The following is a 20,944-nucleotide window of genomic DNA, read 5'->3' on the forward strand; positions in this document are numbered from 1 at the left end:
GCCCTCGTCTATCATGGATTTGTACTTTTGGGATCTATCAGTTTAATGATCGTACGTGATCAAGTGCTGCAGCTAGTACTTTATACCCACCTTAATGGCCATCTGCCCTCTGGCGGTCCACATCAACTCCATTTTTTATGTCTGTGTAAAACCAGGTGCTGTTCCACCTGCTGGACTGTGTGAGGAAGTCTTCCACCACGGCCGACAAGGAGAAGATTGAGTCAGGCGGCGGGAACATCCTCATCCACCACTCACGGGACACGGCTGAGAAACAGTGGGCGGAGACCTGGGTGCTGACGCTGGCAGGGGTGGCTCGTATCTTCAACACCAGGAGATACCTGCTGCAGCAGCTAGGTATCGCGTTTAACTGTTCTTGTGGGGACATTTTGTTAGTCCCCACAAGGTCAAATGATATTTCTAGGGGGGTTAAGGTTAGAATTAGTGTTATGTTTAGGAGCTAGGGTTAGTTGCTAGGGTTAGGATTAGGGTTAGGATTAGGGGTTAGGGTAAAAAGGATTTTGAATGGGACTGAGTTGTGTCCCCACTAGGTTAGCTGTGTGTGTGTGTGTGCCTGCATCAGTTGCCTGCTACTGTAGATAGATATGATCTCATAAAGTCATCAGTCAGTCTAGTCAGTTGACAAAGGTAAAGATCTTGTGCTCTACGGACGGTACTCCTACTCCTGTCAATACATTTATCCTGTCTCTACGCGTCTTCAATACAATACCTTTAATACTATACAGTCAATACGGTACCTTTTTAATAAATTGAGCCCAACAATGACCTCTTTTTATCTGATCGTGTGTCCACTCCACAGGTGACTTCTTCAAGGCGTGGGAGGTGCTGCTGGACCACATCCAATCTGCTGCCCTCAGTAAGAACAATGAGGTCTCCCTGGCCGCACTCAAGTCCTTCCAAGAGATCCTCCAGATCGGCACGCCCGTGAAGGACTCCGCCATGTCCACCGAGGCCCTCGCCCTGGCCGTGATGGGCGTCCCCCCTGTCCTCATCGACCCCCTCAGCGCCTCGGGACCCGGCAGACACCTGCTGCGCTCCGACTCGATGCTCGAGAGGCTGACGCGCTACAATGGAGCCGAACTCCAGGCCCCTCCCCAGGGGGAGGAGTCAGCGCTGGAGGACGCAGCTCTGTGGTGGTCGGCGTGGAACACCTGGTACCGGACGGGCACGGATAGCACGAGGCCCCCTAGTGGCGGGACGGGGACAGACAGACCCTCCTTCGTCCCCAGCCAGCCCTTCCTGACAGCGTTAGTCCAGATCGTCCCTGCCCTCTACCAGCACATCGAGACTGGCTTCAGCATGGAGGACCTGAGGAAGCTGGGGGTGATCCTCCACGGGGCTGTGTCCATACCCATCAGCAGTGACGCCTCGCCCTTCATCCTGCCCTCTTACACCGAGGCTGTCCTCACCAGCCTGCAGGAGGCTGTGCTCACAGCACTCGACGTGCTGCAGAAGGTGGGTTGGGTACCACACCAGATACGTTATAACTTTTTATTTTTATAAAGGGTTGTTATATGGGCGGCAGGTAGCCTAGTGGTTAGTGTTGGGCAGGTAACTGAAAGGTTGCTGGATCGAATCCCCGAGCTGACAAGGTAAAATCTGTTGTTGAACAAGGCAGTTAACCCACTGTTCCCTGGTAGGCCATCATTGTAAATACAAATGAACAATATGAACAGCCAAAGGCATTTTCCAGGTGCTGATTTAGCTAGTAGTTTGATCCACATACTGTTCAAAGCTCGAAGGCTCCCTTTTGAGTAGATGTTTCTTCTTTGTCTTTGTCCTCTGTGTTATAGAAACGAGCATGGCAATTTTGTCATTTTTATTTTTCTCCTACACTTGATATGTGCTATTGAGGCTGATATCCGAATGTGGGGATCATGTTTAACATGAGTCGGTAGTGACTGAGGTGCCCTGGATCTAGTGAGGTCAGTAGTGAGTAAGGTTCCTGTCTCTCCCTCTGCAGGCCATCTGTGTTGGCCCAGAGAGCCTGCAAGTCATGTACCCGGCCATATTCGAACAGCTGCTCCTCTTCGTCGAGTTCTCCTGCAAGCCCCCCCAGTACGGCAAGCTGGAAACCAAACATGTGGCCAACGCTAAATACAACCAGGTAACAAATCACAATCTCTCTCCCTCTCTCTCTACTGTTGTCTTTCTCCATCGCTTTGTATGCATGTTTGTCTTCCACTCTCTTTCAAGCGTTCTCTCTTTCTCCCTCGTTGTCTAGATATCTCGGATATTTTCATTTAATGGAATGTTGTTGAATTTTTTTCGATGCCAGTCATCTGTTTCTCTCCAGGTTTTCTGAGCATGGTCATTCCCCCTCTCTGACGTTCATGAAGCTCCTCCCGTTGCTTTTTTTCTGGTCCTCATGTGCCCTTCCCTTCCCTATTGTTCTAATCACATGACACATAGCTGGGTCTTTCAAACCGCATCTGCAGCCCTAAATCATCCCTCTTCTTACTCTCTCATTCACGCTAGCCCTTCGGTCCGGCAGCACACCACGCTAGCCCTTCGGTCCGGCGGCGCAGCGCTCTAGCCCTTCGGTCCGGCGGCGCAGCGCCCTAGCCCTTCGGTCCGGCGGCGCAGCGCCCTAGCCCTTCGGTCCGGCGGCGCAGCGCCCTAGCCCTTCGGTCCGGCGGCGCAGCGCCCTAGCCCTTCGGTCCGGCGGCGCAGCGCCCTAGCCCTTCGGTCCGGCGGCGCAGCGCCCTAGCCCTTCGGTCCGGCGGCGCAGCGCCCTAGCCCTTCGGTCCGGCGGCGCAGCGCCCTAGCCCTTCGGTCCGGCGGCGCAGCGCCCTAGCCCTTCGGTCCGGCGGCGCAGCGCCCTAGCCCTTCGGTCCGGCGGCGCAGCGCCCTAGCCCTTCGGTCCGGCGGCGCAGCGCTCTAGCCCTTCGGTCCGGCGGCGCAGCGCTCTAGCCCTTCGGTCCGGCGGCGCAGCGCTCTAGCCCTTCGGTCCGGCGGCGCAGCGCCCTAGCCCTTCGGTCCGGCGGCGCAGCGCCCTAGCCCTTCGGTCCGGCGGCGCAGCGCCCTAGCCCTTCGGTCCGGCGGCGCAGCGCCCTAGCCCTTCGGTCCGGCGGCGCAGCGCCCTAGCCCTTCGGTCCGGCGGCGCAGCGCCCTAGCCCTTCGGTCCGGCGGCGCAGCGCCCTAGCCCTTCGGTCCGGCGGCGCAGCGCCCTAGCCCTTCGGTCCGGCGGCGCAGCGCCCTAGCCCTTCGGTCCGGCGGCGCAGCGCCCTAGCCCTTCGGTCCGGCGGCGCAGCGCCCTAGCCCTTCGGTCCGGCGGCGCAGCGCCCTAGCCCTTCGGTCCGGCGGCGCAGCGCCCTAGCCCTTCGGTCCGGCGGCGCAGCGCCCTAGCCCTTCGGTCCGGCGGCGCAGCGCCCTAGCCCTTCGGTCCGGCGGCGCAGCGCCCTAGCCCTTCGGTCCGGCGGCGCAGCGCCCTAGCCCTTCGGTCCGGCGGCGCAGCGCCCTAGCCCTTCGGTCCGGCGGCGCAGCGCCCTAGCCCTTCGGTCCGGCGGCGCAGCGCCCTAGCCCTTCGGTCCGGCGGCGCTCTAGCCCTTCGGTCCGGCGGCGCTCTAGCCCTTCGGTCCGGCGGCGCTCTAGCCCTTCGGTCCGGCGGCGCTCTAGCCCTTCGGTCCGGCGGCGCTCTAGCCCTTCGGTCCGGCGGCGCTCTAGCCCTTCGGTCCGGCGGCGCTCTAGCCCTTCGGTCCGGCGGCGCTCTAGCCCTTCGGTCCGGCGGCGCTCTAGCCCTTCGGTCCGGCGGCGCTCTAGCCCTTCGGTCCGGCGGCGCTCTAGCCCTTCGGTCCGGCGGCGCTCTAGCCCTTCGGTCCGGCGGCGCTCTAGCCCTTCGGTCCGGCGGCGCTCTAGCCCTTCGGTCCGGCGGCGCAGCGCTCTAGCCCTTCGGTCCGGCGGCGCAGCGCTCTAGCCCTTCGGTCCGGCGGCGCAGCGCTCTAGCCCTTCGGTCCGGCGGCGCAGCGCTCTAGCCCTTCGGTCCGGCGGCGCAGCGCTCTAGCCCTTCGGTCCGGCGGCGCAGCGCTCTAGCCCTTCGGTCCGGCGGCGCAGCGCTCTAGCCCTTCGGGCCGGCGGCGCAGCGCTCTAGCCCTTCGGGCCGGCGGCGCAGCGCTCTAGCCCTTCGGGCCGGCGGCGCAGCGCTCTAGCCCTTCGGGCCGGCGGCGCAGCGCTCTAGCCCTTCGGGCCGGCGGCGCAGCGCTCTAGCCCTTCGGGCCGGCGGCGCAGCGCTCTAGCCCTTCGGGCCGGCGGCGCAGCGCTCTAGCCCTTCGGTCCGGCGGCGCAGCGCTCTAGCCCTTCGGTCCGGCGGCGCAGCGCTCTAGCCCTTCGGTCCGGCAGCACGCCTCGCTACCCCTTCGGTCCGGCAGCACGCCACGCTAGCCCTTCGGGTCGGCAGCACGCTGGCCGCTAGGTTACTTTTTTCTGGTTTTTGGCAGGTCACAGACCAAGTTCATGATTCTTCCATTTTCTCAAAATGAAGGACAAATGAGACCCCATGAAGTCTACGTTTTATTGATTCACTTATCTCGTACAACCCCTGTTTTTTTGTAGGCTAGTTGGTGATGCCTTCTTTGTTCATACTAAGATCAAAACAGAAGGGGATCTTTAAAACAGGGTTAGGCAACTAGATTCATACTTCCTGTTTTTGATTAACACATTTTAAGCTGAATTCCTGTTGATTTTACAGTCTTTTTTTTACCAAGAACTAAAATCCTGAATACACAGTGCAAGGAAAATGTATTTGCCCTGTTTCTGATATTGCCAATTTTTTTTGGGGGGGGGGGGTATTTTTGATAGTGAATGTTATCAGATCTTCAACCAAAACCAAATATTAGATTAAGGGAACCTGACTTTACAAATAGCAAAAAATGGCCTGACATTCTCCTTTAGAAATGTTCTGGTGCAGAGCAGAATTCATGGTTCCTTCTATTATCAGAGAATTCAACAGGAGAATGTCAGGCCAGCCCTTGAGCTGAAGCGTAGCTGTGTCATTCGGCAAGACAATGATCAAAAACACACAATCAAGTCTACATGAAAATGGCTAAAAAGCAACACATTTTACATTTTGGAATGGCCTAGTTAAAGTCCAGACCTAATCCCAATTGAGATGTTGTGGTAGGACTTGAAACGAGCAGTTAATGCCTGAAAACCCAAAGATGTCGCTGAGTTACAGCAGTTCTGCATGGAAGAGTGGGCCAAAATTCCACCACAGCGACGTGAGAGACTGATCAAGAACTACAGGAAGCGTTTGGTTGGAGTCATTGCATCTAAAAGTGGCACAACCAGTTATTGTGTGTAAGGGGGCAATTACTTTTTCACACAGGGGCATTGGGTTTGCATAACTTTGTTTATGAAATAAAGTATGTAATTGTTGTGTTATTTGTCTGCTCAGGTTCCATTTATCTAATATTACGTTTTGGTTGAATATCTGAAAACATTCGCTTAGAAAGGGGGCAAATACTTTTTTCAAATACTTTTTAAAATTATTATTATTATTATTATTATTATTTTATACAAAAAACTTTGGGGGTACAAAAAAACTACTCGCAGGCCGCCTGTTGCTGACCTATTCTTTAATAAAAAGCTAGGATCTTACTCAGTGGTTTTATAACTGACTACAAAGAAATACTGACTACAAAGAAATACTGTGAACTGGTGTACCAGTTCCTTTTTTATATTGATGAGTTTTGTTTTCATGGTGGTGGCTGAATTAGCTATGCTAATTAACGCTACGCACTCACTCGGAAGGAAAAGATCAGAGTCTGTCAGTTAACCTGTCAGTCATTTATACTGTCACTTAGTCCGTCTGTTGTTCAATCAAACCATTAACAAACATGATTGCCACGGTCAGTGGCGACAAGTTGGTATAAGAACGCCAGGCACCAGCAAACAAGTTAATTCTCATTGTTCTGTTTTTGTGTCGTACTATCCATCTGGATCAACCTTTAGATCCAACTGTTTGCACCGGTGAGTTACCACCTCCCTTCTTCAGCCCCCTTTAGTACTCTTACTCAACTGTATTCAGCTGTGTACTACTGCTCAATGGTCCCATCGCTACTACAGTAGATGAGGTCTTACCATGCAGTGGGTGAAAAGCCTCATCTACATCACACACTCCATGTTACCTACCCTTCTTTGTTCTGTCTGCCACTAACAAGGGCTTATGTCTCCATCTGTCCCTACTACCTACCTGTCAATCTCATCCTTATATCACTTATCTTACTGACTGTGTTTGGGCGTCGTCCATTTTTGTAGATGTTTTTCTATTTGAAGTTTTATGGTGCTTTGGTCCTCTTAGTATTTACGTAGAGGGATGTTTTCAGCTTTAGTTAATCCCACTCTCTCTTTCTCGCTCTCTCGTTCCTTCTCTGTCTTTCTCTACAGGCGGAATGGGTTGCCTTAAACTACGTGCCCTTTGCCGAAAGGTCCTTGGAGGTGGTGGTGGACCAGTACCACAAAACAGCCTGTCACAAAGCTGTCATCAACGAGAAAGTCCTTCAGAACATCATCAAGGTACTGTCTCCAACATTACCATCAAGACGTATTACTTTGTTTATAAGTGTTCATGTAAAAGGAGTAGCTCGGAAACTGGAACTCCTAGTCGTGGTTGTGGAGCTACTCCCTAATGTGAAATGTCTACACCATTCTGAATATATTCTATATCTCCTATTGGAGTCCCATCATCATACTCCAGTCACTAGTTTTTCTGTCATAAACGAGCTGCTCTGTGTCGTGGCGAAACATCCCTTCACAAAGCTGTCAAGTGTTCCTCTGTTTCCTGTGGGTCAATGGCATACCAAGTTCTTTCTCATTGAGACCTGATGCATGTGTGTGGGACCATCTTGACACTCTCTTCCAGTATCTTCTTAAAGCATTTCCCAAAACTAGAAGAGTACTCTGCCAAGAACTCATTAAGAGTTTCCCTATGGATATGTTCAAACCAACCCCCAATCCTCCTCTCTCTCTCCTGAGAAAGGTCACAGCCATAAAACCTTGGGGAAGCCCATTGTGTATGGAAAAAGGGAGCCGTTTGTCACAAAGACGGTCTGTTTCTGTAGCGTTACTTATTTTTCCATGTAAAAAAAAAAAAAAAGAAGGAAAGAAAACATCAATGCCTCAACAGCTCCAGTTGTATAGTTGCGTCTGTGATTGATGTTACACTCTAGGTGTCTGTGTCATTACTGAGTCACACACACAACACCATCAGGAATTGCCCCCCCCCCCCCCCCCCCCCCAGTGTTCCTCTGAGTCTGTCAGTGTAATTGTTCAACTGCACTAGCAGATCTGGCACCAGTCATGTCCATATGTTGGAGACTCCCATTGTTACCATCGCCCCTCCGCCTCTTGTCATAGAGACTCTGAATACGCTATACATTATCTCAATCACACTGCATCTAAATATTAACCTTAGTGATCTTAATCCCCCCCCCCCCCCCCCCTACCTGCTCTCTCCTTGGATCCTGAGGAAATAGCCTAGAAATCGAGGCTAGGTGTTGGCTAATGCACCAACAGACCTGGCAACCAGGCTAGTCCCTACATTGAAGACTCCCATTTGTGCTCTAACCCCGTCGTTTCTCTCCATCCTCCATAGACCCTGCGGATGCCCCTGGGCCTGAAGTATGCGTGTCCGTCAGAGAGCACGTGGAAGCTGGCCGTGTCATCCCTGCTCAAGGTGTTGTCCATCGGGCTGCCCGTGGCCCGCCAGCATGCCTCCTCTGGGATGTTTGACACCATGTGGCCAGAGCTGGCCAACGCCTTCGAAGATTTCCTCTTCACCAAAAGGTAGGTACCCCCTTTTCTCAGGCAGTTCATATATGAGGCACTCCCTTTTAAAAAGTTTGTGTTGTGTATTGGTATTTTCTTATTCAAATATCTTTTTTTAAAGGTTCAGTATGTAGCTTTCTGGGCAACCTGATCAAATTCACATAGAAATGAAAGTTATAGATCTGTTATTCTCATAGAACGAACCAGACTTGCTTTCAATGCTTTCAATGCTTCCCATTCTTAAGTTTTCGCTTCCGAGTCGTTTTAGTATTGGTGTTGTACACCAGCTTCAAACAGCTGAAGATGCGATATTATGGTATGTTGAAATATATTTCACAGCGGTTTAGATTGTACAATGATACTCTACACTTGCTTGTTTTGTCACATAAACTGAAATTAGGCAAACGTTACATATTTTAGCAACCAGGAAATGGTGGCGTGATTTCTCCATATTGCGCCTTTAAAGCAAGTCTGACAGACCGACATTTTGATGCACCTGCATCTTCCTCAGTCTGGGAAACGGTCATTGATTCAGTATAGACAATGCATGGAGGAATGGGGCTTGATTAGCAGTAAAGCAGTAGCTGATTCACTGCATTTCTGTTTCTGTTGTTTTACAGCACACCGCCAGACAATGTGTCCATCCAGGAGTTCCAGAAGAATGAAGCCATTGACGTTGAGGTGAAACCTGACTTCACTTCAAACAACCTTTCGAATTAGATTACTGCCTCTATTACCTGCCCGTCACGGAGGTCTGTTTGTGTCCTCTCTGTGTGTTCTGTAGGTGGTGCAGCTGATCAGCACAGAGATTTTACCATTTGCCAACTTCATCCCCAAAGACTTTGTTGGTCAGATTATGACCATGCTCAATAAAGGATCCATTCACTCACAGTCCTCCTCATTCACAGGTAAGAAAACAACACTGGGTCAGAAACACCCACTCTTATTCCCAATACCTCGTGACTTTCCCACCGAAGATTACCTTCTTTTTTTTTCAAATACCTTTTTATTCTGCTGGCAACAGGATCAGATTTTTCTTTAATTAATAACAATTGCAAATATCTAGCATCACCTAAAGAAAATAAGAAGATGAGCTGTACTGTGTAGCACTGATCTGTTCTCCTACATCCCCTCTCAGCATGTCTTTCCTACCATCCACAGAGGCAGAGATAGACGTACGGATGCGGGAGGAGTTCTCCAAGGTGTGTTTTGAGACGCTGCTCCAGTTCTCCTTCAGCAACAAGGTGTCCACGCCCCAGGAGGGCTACATCTCTCGCATGGCCCTCTCCGTGCTCCTCAAGAGGTCCCAGGACGTGTTGAGGCGCTACGTGGACGATGAGAGGCTGAGTGGACGCTGCCCGCTGCCCAGGTGAGTCCACGAACACCACTAAAACAATAGCCCTAGAAGACCACCGTCACCTCTCTACGACCCCCCCCAGGACAGGGATGTAATAGAGGGTACTACAAGACCCCCCAGGACAGGAATGTAGTAGAGGGTAAACACACCAAAACTCAGCCCATTTTGATTTTGTGAAGAGTGTTTATGCACCTATTACACAGAATTAGCATTCAACTTCAACAAGAGAGAGGGTTTACACTGGAACTTTAGCTGAGCACTGGCAGCAGTTTCTCTGTCCATGTTCCTCTGGGTTCTCCCTCATTCTTTCTCTTTCATTCTCTTGGTATTCATACGGGGTAGATTCAGGCAATTCCACGGTAACAGTGACTCTGAGACACAGATTTGTCACTTTAAAATGTATGTCAAACAAAAAACAATGATTGCAAAGGTAAACAAACTATACAACTACATGCACAATGACTACTTTTAACAATTTCCACAGAAAATTGTACAAAAACACATTTACTTGAAGAACAGGGCAGATGCAAAGTTTGGTAACGGAATGACGGCACAAACAGCACAAGGCGTCATTCTGTTAACAAACTTTGCTTCTGCACTGTTCAAGTAAATGTGTTTTTGTACAATTTTCTGTGGAAATTGTTAAAAGTAGTTCTTATGCATAAAGTTGTGTGGTTTGTTGTCCCCCACGATGAAGTCTCCGCTCGTCCGTCCGTTCGTTAGTCACACACGATATCTCAGACAGCACTGGCCCAATTTTGAAGGAACTTGGGTGAATGATGCATCTTGCCATACAGATCCGTCATTTAGAAAATTACACTGATTGGCCTAAGGCGGGAACTATAGTAATTAACTGAAATTTGTGCGTCAAACTAGAAAGGAAACGAGAGGGATACAGTAACTTGGAACAAAATCTGTCTTCTCCAGCAGGTGGTGTTTTTTGGGGGATTTTTTATTTTTTTTGCTCACTAACCGAGGAGTTTTTGTCTGGAGGTCAATGAGTGTCGAATTTGGTTAACAAAAATTGTAATGCCTTATGTCCTACGTGTGGCTTATTTGATTGAATAGACGTTTCATAGTGCTTAGGTTGTTACGAGTGTACTGATAAATAGGACATGTGACAACCTGGCAACTTTGAGAAAAAAAACACTTAATATTGGATTTGTGCCTGTTGTTCAGTGGTGTAAAGTACTTAAGTACAAATGCTTTCAAGTATTACTTAAGTAGTTATTTTTGGGTGTCTGTACTTCACTTTATCTTTTTGACAATTTTTACTTCTACTTCACTACATTCCTAAAGAAAATATTGTACTTTTTACTCCATACATTTTCCCTGACACCCAAAAGTACTCGTTACATTTTGAATGCTTAGCAGGACAGAAAATAGTCCATTTCGCACACTTATCAAGAGAACATCCATGATCATCCCTACTGCCTCTGATCTGGCAGACTCACTAAACACAAATGCTTTGTTTTTAAATTATGTCTGAGTGTTGGAGTGTGACCCTGGCTATCCGTAAATAAAATAAAAAAGAAGAGAATTGTAGCGTCTGGTTTGCTTAATATAAGGAATTTTAAATTATTTGTACTTTTACATTTGATACTTAAGTATATTTAAAACCAAATACTTTTAGACTTAGTAGTATTTTACTGAGTGACTTTCACTTTTACTTGAGTCATTTTCTTTTAAGGTATCTTTTACTTTTACTCAAGTATAAGAATTTAGTACTTTTTCCACCACTGCTGTTTTCACACGTGTATCTGCCCTCTCTCTCATTGGCTAGAATGGTCCCACCTGATCTTGCCTCCTCCTGACTTCCTTCTAGTCTGAGTACCAGTCTCCTTAGCTAACATTCCACTCCTTGCCGCTCCTTATCATTGCCAAAAGGTATTTGGCAGACGACATGGAGTACAGGGAGTGGATTAGCTAAAGAGACTGGTACCCAGGCTAACTGCCTTCCATTTTTTGAGACATTTATTTTCATTACTAGAGCGGCCACTTGAGTATCAGGTCAATATAATGGATGATCTGTGGTCACACACAATAACTGGAAATATGTTAGTCACACGTGATATCTCAATTGGCCCAAAGGCTGCATCATTCGTGAGGGACGACATGTTTTACTGTTGCTTTGTGCAACTTTGGAATCATTGGTTTTTGTTTGATATACATTTTGAAAGTGAAAAATCTGAGTCTGTGTCACTCTGTTACTGTGGAATTGCCCATTTCCCTGGTTGATGCACTGTCATCCAAAAATGTATACTGTGTTGGTTTACCATTGCAGCGTAGTGTAACTGTCTTTTCACAGTCTTCCGTAGTGGACAGAGGATGAAGCTTGATTGTCAACTTTTCAGGTTAATAGCATAATCAAATGTGTATCCTTCAGATACACATTTCTGTTTTCAAACTGCCGCCTGTCCCTTTTCTCTGTGGTCTTTCTCTGTTACTTAAGCAAATGCCACACTGACTGTAACAAATTACATATATTCAGGCCTCCTGCTGCAAATAGGGTTTTAATTGATGGGTGCTCAGTGTATGTCCCCTTGTTTGGTTCTGAATGCAAGTTATTTTATTATTTTTAAATGCACAATATTAAAATGTAAGTATAATTATTCCTATTCCTTATATTTTATTTCTAGGCAACAGGTGACCGAAATCATCTTTGTCTTAAAAGCTATCAGCACTTTGATGGACTCACTTAAAAAGACCCAGCCAGAAAATGGTGAGTAGAAATAAAGAACTTAGAAAACAGACACAGATATAATTATTTTACTAGAGGCATGCAAAAGTGCCCTTGAGGTTGTTTATATTGCAATTTATACAGACAAAAAAAACATTTACCTCTTAATTTCTAATGAAACCAATGATTTATTTAATTGCTTTCTCTTTCACATCGTTCTCTTTCCTTCCTCTCCTTTCCACTCTTCTGCCTCTTCGTCTCTGCTTTCCTCATCTGCCCTCCACTCCTCTGCCTTCCTCTCATCTCTTCTCCTCTTTTCTCTCTCCTCTTCCCTCCTCCCTCTCCTCTGCCCTCCTCCCTCTCCTCTGCCCTCCTCCCTTTCCTCTGCCCTCCTCCCTCTCCTCTGCCCTCCTCCCTCTCCTCTGCCCTCCTCCCTCTCCTCTGCCCTCCTCCCTTTCCTCTGCCCTCCTCCCTTTCCTCTGCCCTCCTCCCTTTCCTCTGCCCTCCTCCCTTTCCTCTGCCCTCCTCCCTTTCCTCTGCCCTCCTCCCTCTCCTCTGCCCTCCTCCCTTTCCTCTGCCCTCCTCCCTTTCCTCTGCCCTCCTCCCTCTCCTCTGCCCTCCTCCCTCTCCTCTGCCCTCCTCCCTCTCCTCTGCCCTCCTCCCTCTCCTCTGCCCTCCTCCCTCTCCTCTGCCCTCCTCCCTCTCCTCTGCCCTCCTCCCTTTCCTCTGCCCTCCTCCCTTTCCTCTGCCCTCCTCCCTTTCCTCTGCCCTCCTCCCTTTCCTCTGCCCTCCTCCCTCTCCTCTGCCCTCCTCCCTCTCCTCTGCCCTCCTCCCTTTCCTTTGTCCCACTCTCTCCTCTGCCCTCCTCCCTCTCCTCTGCCCTCCTCCCTCTCCTCTGCCCTCCTCCCTTTCCTCTGCCCTCCTCCCTTTCCTCTGCCCTCCTCCCTTTCCTCTGCCCTCCTCCCTTTCCTCTGCCCTCCTCCCTCTCCTCTGCCCTCCTCCCTCTCCTCTGCCCTCCTCCCTTTCCTTTGTCCCACTCTCTCCTCTGCCCTCCTCCCTCTCCTCTGCCCTCCTCCCTTTCCTTTGTCCCACACCCTCCTCTGCCCTCCTCCCTTTCCTCTGCCCTCCTCCCTTTCCTTTGTCCCACTCCCTCTCCTTTGTCCCACTCTCTCCTCTGCCCTCCTCCCTCTCCTCTGCCCTCTTCCCTCTCCTCTGCCCTCTTCCCTCTCCTCTGCCCTCCTCCCTCTCCTCTGCCCTCCTCCCTTTCTTTTGTCCCACTCCCTCTCCTTTGTCCCACACCCTCCTCTGCCCTCCTCCCTCTCCTCTGCCCTCCTCCCTCTCCTCTGCCCTCTTCCCTCTCCTCTGCCCTCCTCCCTCTCCTCTGCCCTCTTCCCTCTCCTCTGCCCTCCTCCCTCTCCTCTGCCCTCTTCCCTCTCCTCTGCCCTCCTCCCTCTCCTCTGCCCTCTTCCCTCTCCTCTGCCCTCCTCCCTCTCCTCTGCCCTCTTCCCTCTCCTCTGCCCTCCTCCCTCTCCTCTGCCCTCTTCCCTCTCCTCTGCCCTCCTCCCTCTCCTCTGCCCTCCTCCCTCTCCTCTGCCCTCCTCCCTCTCCTCTGCCCTCTTCCCTCTCCTCTGCCCTCCTCCCTCTCCTCTGCCCTCCTCCCTTTCTTTTGTCCCACTCCCTCTCCTTTGTCCCACACCCTCCTCTGCCCTCCTCCCTCTCCTTTGTCCCACTCCCTCTCCCCTTCCCTCTCCTTTCCTATCCCCACATCTCCTATCCATTGCACATATTCCCCATCCCATGGTGTGTGCCCCCCTACAGTGGATGGGACAACATGGGCCCAGGTGATTGCCCTGTACCCTACACTGGTGGAGTGCATCACCTGCTCCTCTTCTGAGGTCAGCTCAGCGCTGAAGGAGGCCTTGGGGCCCTTCAAAGACTTTATGCAGCCCCCCGTCTCCAGAGTTCAGAACGGAGAATCCTGACCAGACCAACCCCCTTTTTGTAATTAACAAATTCCTAATGAATGTGTCCTCCTGAGACCGAAACATACACTTCTTCATACAAGTGGACAGAGGGATAGAAGGACGGGCTCTTTTACTCCATGTGAGCCCGTCTAACAGACAGTAACCCGTGGTAACTGAGCTCCCCCCGCAACAGCTCAGTCCACAATGACGACTCTGACCTGCTACACATGACATCATCAATGTATGCTTCTAAAACACTTTCGTTGATACCACCTCCCATTCTTATTCTGACTGGCTGGACTTGTGTATTAACTGCTACAGTAAAAAACAAATGTTTTCTTTGGGTTTTCTTTGTTTTCTTTGGATTCCCTGAAAGGAGAGTCGATGTACAGTGTGTGGTGACAGTGTTAATGATGTAATTAAGAAAAAACAAAGTACTTGGGCTATATGGATCTTTAAGAAGAGAAGGGGTGGGGGGGGGGGGGTGTATGAGATTACCTTTTGTGACATTTTCAACAGCCAGGATTTTATTAAAAATCTTACTGTAACATTCCATGTAATCTATTAGCCGGCGTGAGAAGGGATGTATTTGTCTGTATAAAATAAATGGGACAGTTCTACAATCAATTATTTGATTTCTGTGTGTGCCTCAGTGATGTCCTGTTTTTGACCCTGTGATTTGAATGTAGGCTCTGTGTCATTTTCTTAATCATGTGAGATTGTATTTCAGAGCTTGCTTAGTCTCAGAAATCCCAAACCTAGTTTACGCTGGAACATTGTTTACATTGTGGGAGTCTTGCTGGTATATTTTATGACTAAAATATAGAAAATACATTTCCCACAATCCTAAACGAGTAAGCTCCTCACTGACATTTCCTGCAAAATTGTAATTAGAGTAATTCTGGTGAGGGTCATGGGATGTATTATGCCACATGCTAGTCGGGAACTAAACTCGGAAAAGGTTTCATGAGCTGAATTTAAAAAATCACAAATGTTCCTTACACACAAAAAGCATATTTCTCTCAAATGTTGTGCACAAATTTGTTTACATCCATGTTAGGGGGAGTGCTGAGGAGTATCTCTGTAATAAAGAACTTTGTGGTGAAAACTCACTCAGGGCCTATGCCCCGCAAGGCACAACCATGGCTGCACCCCTGCCTAGTCGTGTGAAATCCATTATTTGGAGCCTAATAAATGTTTCAATTGACTGATTTCCTTATGAACTGTAACTCAGTAACATCTTTATTGTTGCATGTTGCGTTGCTATTTTGTTTCAGTATACAACCAGTTAGCAAGTCGGAAATGTCCGACTGGCACGTCAACGCGGCATTATATCCAATCTATATTGGGCAAGCGCAAGAACGTTCTATTTGGTTGCGACTATGTATCTTCTTCAAGGTAACAGTTCGCAAAAACGAGTGTCAAGTGTTTCGTTGTTGCGACAAACTGGAGTTTGTGTTAAGTCAAATGAGGGAGAGGACAGAGTGTTATCTGGTGCACAGGGGAAAGGGGAGGAGTAGACTAGTGGATGTCTTGGGCGGGGTTTCCTCAAATTTCAACTCTGCTCATGAGACGGCTGTCTGCTCAGGAGGTCGGATGAACATAACCCAGTCCCAGGCGCATGGAACTGTATGTATCAGATCGGAATTATGGATGCCAGATGTGTTCGTTATAATTTGCAATTTTGTCTTGTGAGTGCTGCTATTTCAGTGTGTTCTATCGGCATTTGACCATGTACTGGCTGAGGTAGTAGTTTGTGCTGTTGGTTGGGTTATGACATTGCCTGCTATGGAGATGACTGCGCAAACTACTGCCTTGCTAGTGCTGGTATTCGACATCAAGCCGAGGAGTTTCCTGTTTATTCGTTTTGAAAGGTAAAACTAAATATATGTTGTAACAGCTACGTTGTTACATTGTAACTGTGGAAGTACTGTATTGTCGCAACAATCGTTCCGTTTTGCCTTACAGCTCCAGAGGTGGTAGCAATTGGGATTTTTAACTCAAATAAAATACATTTCTCAAGGTGTAACAAGCTGCTTGTGTCAATTTGTTTGCATGTCACATTTCATTGATGAACTACAGCTTTTGGGAAATGAATTGCATATTATCTAGGCTATCATGTACGGTTTTACAGGGAAATGCATGCAAGTGCCTTTTTTCGATTGGTTTGAGATACTAATTTTCAAAAAAAGTTTATTGTACACCACGGATAGAAATGTGAAACAAAAAAAAGGTCATACATTTGTATGGATATTGGGTTTCACCCACAGGCAAAGTGGCTGTTGTCTCTCCAATCTGGAAAGCATGTAGGTCACGCTTTTGCTATATGACCGGCGAGAGCTGTGACGTGGCGCCCCTACTGCCCACTGGTAAAACTGGAACTGGCCTGATACAGCCTGCAGGCAGGCTACATTTATGGCTAACCATACCGTCCTTTGTTGATTTTTAGCATACCATCGGTCACTGGAGGGAGAGAGCGCAACATTGCAACACTTATTGTAAGCAAACCATCTAGAGTAGAGGTTCCTAAACTCGGTCCTCGGGACTCCAAGGAGTGCACTAATCATTAAGCTTTGATCATTTGAATCAGCTGTGTAGTGTTAGGTCAAAAAACCAAACGTGCACCCCTTGGGGTCCCAGGGCCACGTTTCGGAAACGCTGTTCTAAGAGGCAGGTGGCCAATTTAACCAAGGCACGTTGATAGAAAATGTGCAGTTCCTTTGGCACCACTGACTGACCTCGCAATCTGACTCAGTTAAGTCATCATCAGACTGACTGACTGCCGTGCCACAGACAGACACAGTTGCTGTATTTAGGCTACAGTACGAACTAGAGAGACTACACATGAACCACGTGGCCAATGCAGCTCAGCACAGGGCTTTACCATTGTGTCTCTAAAAACAGAGTTGTTGCTGATATGGGTCATGCATTGTGAGTTACCCTCTTAAACCCTAGCTAGCTGCTGGCCAACTGCACCCAGTAGCATCTGCCTGTGCTGTGCTGAGCCCTGAATCAGTATGGCAGCCAAGTCTTGTGATGGAGGGGGGTGGGGACTGGAATGGGTAATGCGTTTTTGATAGGCTGCAGTAACAGGCTGCAAGCCCCAGTCTGTGAAACTGTGCAGGCTGAAGTCCTCTCGCAGGAGTTCAGATTTAGAGCTGCCAGCCTCAGCCTAGACAGAGCCTGTGTCTAAAATGACACCCTATATAGTGCACTACTTTTGACCAGAGCCCTATCGGCCATGGACAAAAGTAGTGCACTTTATAGGAAATAGATTGCAAGCGTCAGCCCACACAGAGATACTGTGTTTTGCTCTCCTTTGTGAAGCTGCTGTTCTGACTGAAGATTGGGTCCTACTACACTTGACCTTCCTACATTGACACGCTGCAATATTTATGGGTTCACCATTTCTCATACGTTACGGTGCTGGCAGATATATGTTCACATTTAGGTCACCATTTTCGCCAGAACCTTTTAGTAATAGAGCTTTGGAAGGATCGATAGTGTGTGGAGAATTCTGCAGGGCCAGGACTGCCTGCCTCCTTTTATTTCCAAGATGGTTGTCATCCATCGTCTTCAGAGAGAGCTTACACATGGGTATCAACAATATTGAACACTGGTGAAGCTCATCTTTCCTTTACTGATTCAGTTGGCTGTGCCATGCCAGGAAACATAATCAGCAATAAAATGAGCACTAATATAATGTGGCAGAAGTGAGAAATAACCAACCAAAAGACATTGTGAAAGCAATCAAATACTTTCTGCCTTAGCTTTCCCAGTGATGGCAAACTAAAGTGAGTGAAGTAAAGATCAGTCAGAACGAGGCAGTGGGTACTGTAGGAGTTATGGAGGACAGCCTCTCCAGCTCAGCCTATCCAGCCCCAGTCATCCATCCTGTGTGGACGTTCACATTTGAGTCGGGCTGCAGATAAGTCAGCTTCATTCTGTTCAGACCCCAAGGCAATAAATTAGAGCCCATTCCCTGTGGAAAATCAGCCTGCTCCCTCTTATGATTATCATCACATCTGCACCCTGGAACAGAACTGTCTACCGCTGCCTCCCCTGCTACACCTTCTGATGGACCGGACTGGAGGATCTGCCTCTTGGTGTGTAAACGAAACATTCTCTACATTCCCCACATGCCTTTGCATTGCTAACAACACTAACATTATAGTCAAAAGGAAATGTGTCCTGAAAGCACAGACAAAAGGACAGGACAGCTGGCACTACAAAACTCCAACAAAGACATGATTTCCACAAATGTTTCACTTTTTAGAGCGTTTTGCTTTTTCTGGCCCTGTACCCCAAAATATGGAAACCCTTATAGGTTTCAACATTGGTTTCAAGCATTAACTATAATATATCGCAACTTCAACAGCGGGACTGTAACACTTGCTGTAAAGGCCCGATACAAATGTAGGAAATGTACACCTTTCCTACACACTTCTCAGTAGTTGGTGTTCAGATTTATAGAACTACTGTTCAACCCTTATCGTATTCAGCACACACAAGGGAACCATGCCTTCAAAGCCCTTTACCCACCTGCATGAGGTAAGTCTGATTACCAACTACTGAGAAGTGCGTAGGAAAGCAGTGAATAGTAAAGACATACATTTACTTAGTCTGAATCGGGCCCATAGCGCACATGCCTCACGTGACTGTGCCCCCCTCCCTCACTCTGTTCCCATTTTCCTCTAGCTGGGGGACTCAAAATATCTATCCAGTACCCCTATACAGTCATTGATCCAGTTATTGATTGTGAGGTGCCTACTGCCTGCCTGGGCGTACCTGTACCCTCATCGCATTCACAGCGGCAGGCAGGGATGATGAGAATCAACCCTTGCCTTGCTTAGTCAGCTAGCTACTCCCTTGGTTCTGTTCTCTGCTGTGGAGCTATGTGACGACCTTGGAAAAACAATTCACCCAGACGAGAGTGACTGACTGTGTCATCGCTGTTAAACAATCTGGACCACACACGCATGGGGAGAGGAGGAGTGGATTGCCAGATCAATGCTGGTCTGACTATGGGAATGGGTGGGGTAATGGTTATGAAGCAGATGGCTTTCAGACTCCTGCAGAGGACCTGGGAGTGTCAGACTCCCACTAGAGCACTTTGATATCCAATATAGATTGTCTGTGTGCATATGTACATGGGTGGATGGGTGTGTGTGCATATTTGAATCACTACTCAAGGATAGGATAATGTAGTCTGATAATAACAATACAGTATAATGGCCACTGGTGCTCCATAACTCAAGTTTACTTGCGTAACCCCAGTTCTATGAGAATATGAGTGAGATGTCGCACAATGGGATTTGCCTGGGCGTGTCCAGAGGTTCAAAGTATCCGATCACACAGTGTCTGTTGAGACAGACAACTCGAGTGGCGAATGAGTTAAGCCCCTCTCCTCCATAAACGTAGCCACTCGCCCGCCAACTGGTCACTATCAAGCATGCCTCTCTTCCTGTGGTAAGACATCTCACTCATATTCTCATAGTAACCTTAAATTCTATTTCAAATTCTCGTTTTGATGTCTAACTATGGGATATGGCCAACTCCTGTAACACAGACATGCTCTCCGAAGCCAGGGTAGTACCAACAGCATCGCTCCAAAGAAGGTGCATTGACATCAAGTCGGTAAAGACCTCATAAAAGTATGAGGGGTGGCCACACATTCAAAAATGCAAATCTCCCATAAGGAGATGCCTTAAAAACAGTGCCCAAGAGGTAGCCTTCTGAGCTGTAACTATTGCTATTACATTTGCCAATACAATATCCTCCACTATCCAAAATAGCCGTTAATAAGGTAGGGGGCCTCCCGTTACAGAAAAACGCAGGGGTCGTAGCCGCTGTAGCGCAATACTATTGCTTTTATCCAAGAAAATGCGCTGGACACCTGCTGGACACAAACGGTGAAGACACTCTACTTCTGTAAACGGTAAGAGCGGTGGGTGTAACCACAAGCTCCAGCCTGCTACAAGACTGTTGCCGCTGACCCTAGGCATAAAGGAGGTGTTTGGGTACCAAGGTATCCAGGAGGACCCCGGGGCAAACTGAAGGCACGAACGGTGGGATGACAGTGCGTGCAGCCCACTCAGTCGCTTTGCAGGCATAAGATAGATGGCAAAGCTGGTTAGAATATAAATATTACAACTCACCGCTTTCCAGCGGCTCAAAAGGCTTCCATGGGAAAGCCTCAAGCACAATAGACGGTCCCATGTGATGGGCTAAATGCTTGGAGACTGGTTTTGCGTAAGCAACGCACACCCTCAAAAACGACACAACAGAGTGTCACCCTACTGTGTAACAAGACCTGCATGACAGGCGAGATAGCAGTTCATTGGACCTTTGGAGATCTTCCCTCTGTTTCCTAGGGATGATCTACAGTTGAAGTCTGAAGTTTACATACACTGTGCCTTTAACAGCTTGAACAATTCCATAAAATGATTTCATGGCTTTAGAAGCTTCTGATAGGCTAACTGACATCATTTGAGTCAATTGGATGTGTACCTGTGGATGTATTTCAAGGTCTACCTTCAAACTCAGTGCCTCTTTGCTTGACATCATGGGAAAATCTAAAGAAATCAGCCAAGACCTCAGACAAAAGAATTGCAGACCTCCACAATTCTGGTTAATCCTTGGGAGAAATTTCCAAATGCCTGAAGGTACCACTGTTCATCTGTACAAACAATAGTACGCAAGTATAAACACCATGGGACCACGCAGCCGTCAAACCGCTCAGGAAGGAGACGCGTTCTGTCTCCATTTCGCTCCTCCTAAGGTGCGAAAAGTGAAATTCAATCCCAGAACAACAGCAAAAGACCTTGTGAAGATGCTGGAGGAAACAGGTACTAAAGTATCTATATCCACAGTAAAACGAGTCCTATATCGACATAACCCGAAAGGCCGCTCAGCAAGGAAGAAGCCACTGCTCCAAAACCGCCATAAAAAAGCCAGACTACGGTTTCCATTGCACATGGGGACAATGATCATACTTTTTGGAGAAATGTCCTCTGGTTTGAGGAAACAAAAATAGAACTGTTTGGCCATAATGACCATCGTTATGTTTGGAGGAAAAAGGGGGAGGCTTGCAAGCCGAAGAACACCATCCCAACCGTGAAGCACGGGGGTGGCAGCATCATGTTGTGGGGGTGCTTTGCT

General features: G+C 48.5%; 1 protein-coding gene across 2 annotated transcripts in view; it reads left to right on the forward strand.

Moving 5' to 3' along the window:
- Positions 1–14,418, forward strand: part of mon2 (MON2 homolog, regulator of endosome-to-Golgi trafficking) — a 53,329-nt gene extending 38,911 nt beyond the window's left edge. The window contains exons 24-34 of one of the 2 annotated variants that reach the window (XM_055934568.1): positions 156–354; positions 818–1,473; positions 1,982–2,125; positions 5,968–5,985; positions 6,403–6,531; positions 7,610–7,800; positions 8,403–8,463; positions 8,567–8,690; positions 8,944–9,151; positions 11,779–11,861; positions 13,638–14,418. In XM_055934568.1, coding sequence (XP_055790543.1) covers positions 156–354; positions 818–1,473; positions 1,982–2,125; positions 5,968–5,985; positions 6,403–6,531; positions 7,610–7,800; positions 8,403–8,463; positions 8,567–8,690; positions 8,944–9,151; positions 11,779–11,861; positions 13,638–13,801 — 1,977 coding nt within the window. In that variant the 3' untranslated portion in view covers positions 13,802–14,418. The remainder of the gene's footprint in view (positions 1–155; positions 355–817; positions 1,474–1,981; positions 2,126–5,967; positions 5,986–6,402; positions 6,532–7,609; positions 7,801–8,402; positions 8,464–8,566; positions 8,691–8,943; positions 9,152–11,778; positions 11,862–13,637) is intronic. The other variant, XM_055934569.1, reaches the window with a different exon arrangement.
- The last annotated feature ends 6,526 nt before the right edge of the window (positions 14,419–20,944 follow it).

Source organism: Salvelinus fontinalis, chromosome 9, assembly GCF_029448725.1.
Source record: "Salvelinus fontinalis isolate EN_2023a chromosome 9, ASM2944872v1, whole genome shotgun sequence".
Lineage (NCBI taxonomy): Eukaryota > Metazoa > Chordata > Actinopteri > Salmoniformes > Salmonidae > Salvelinus > Salvelinus fontinalis.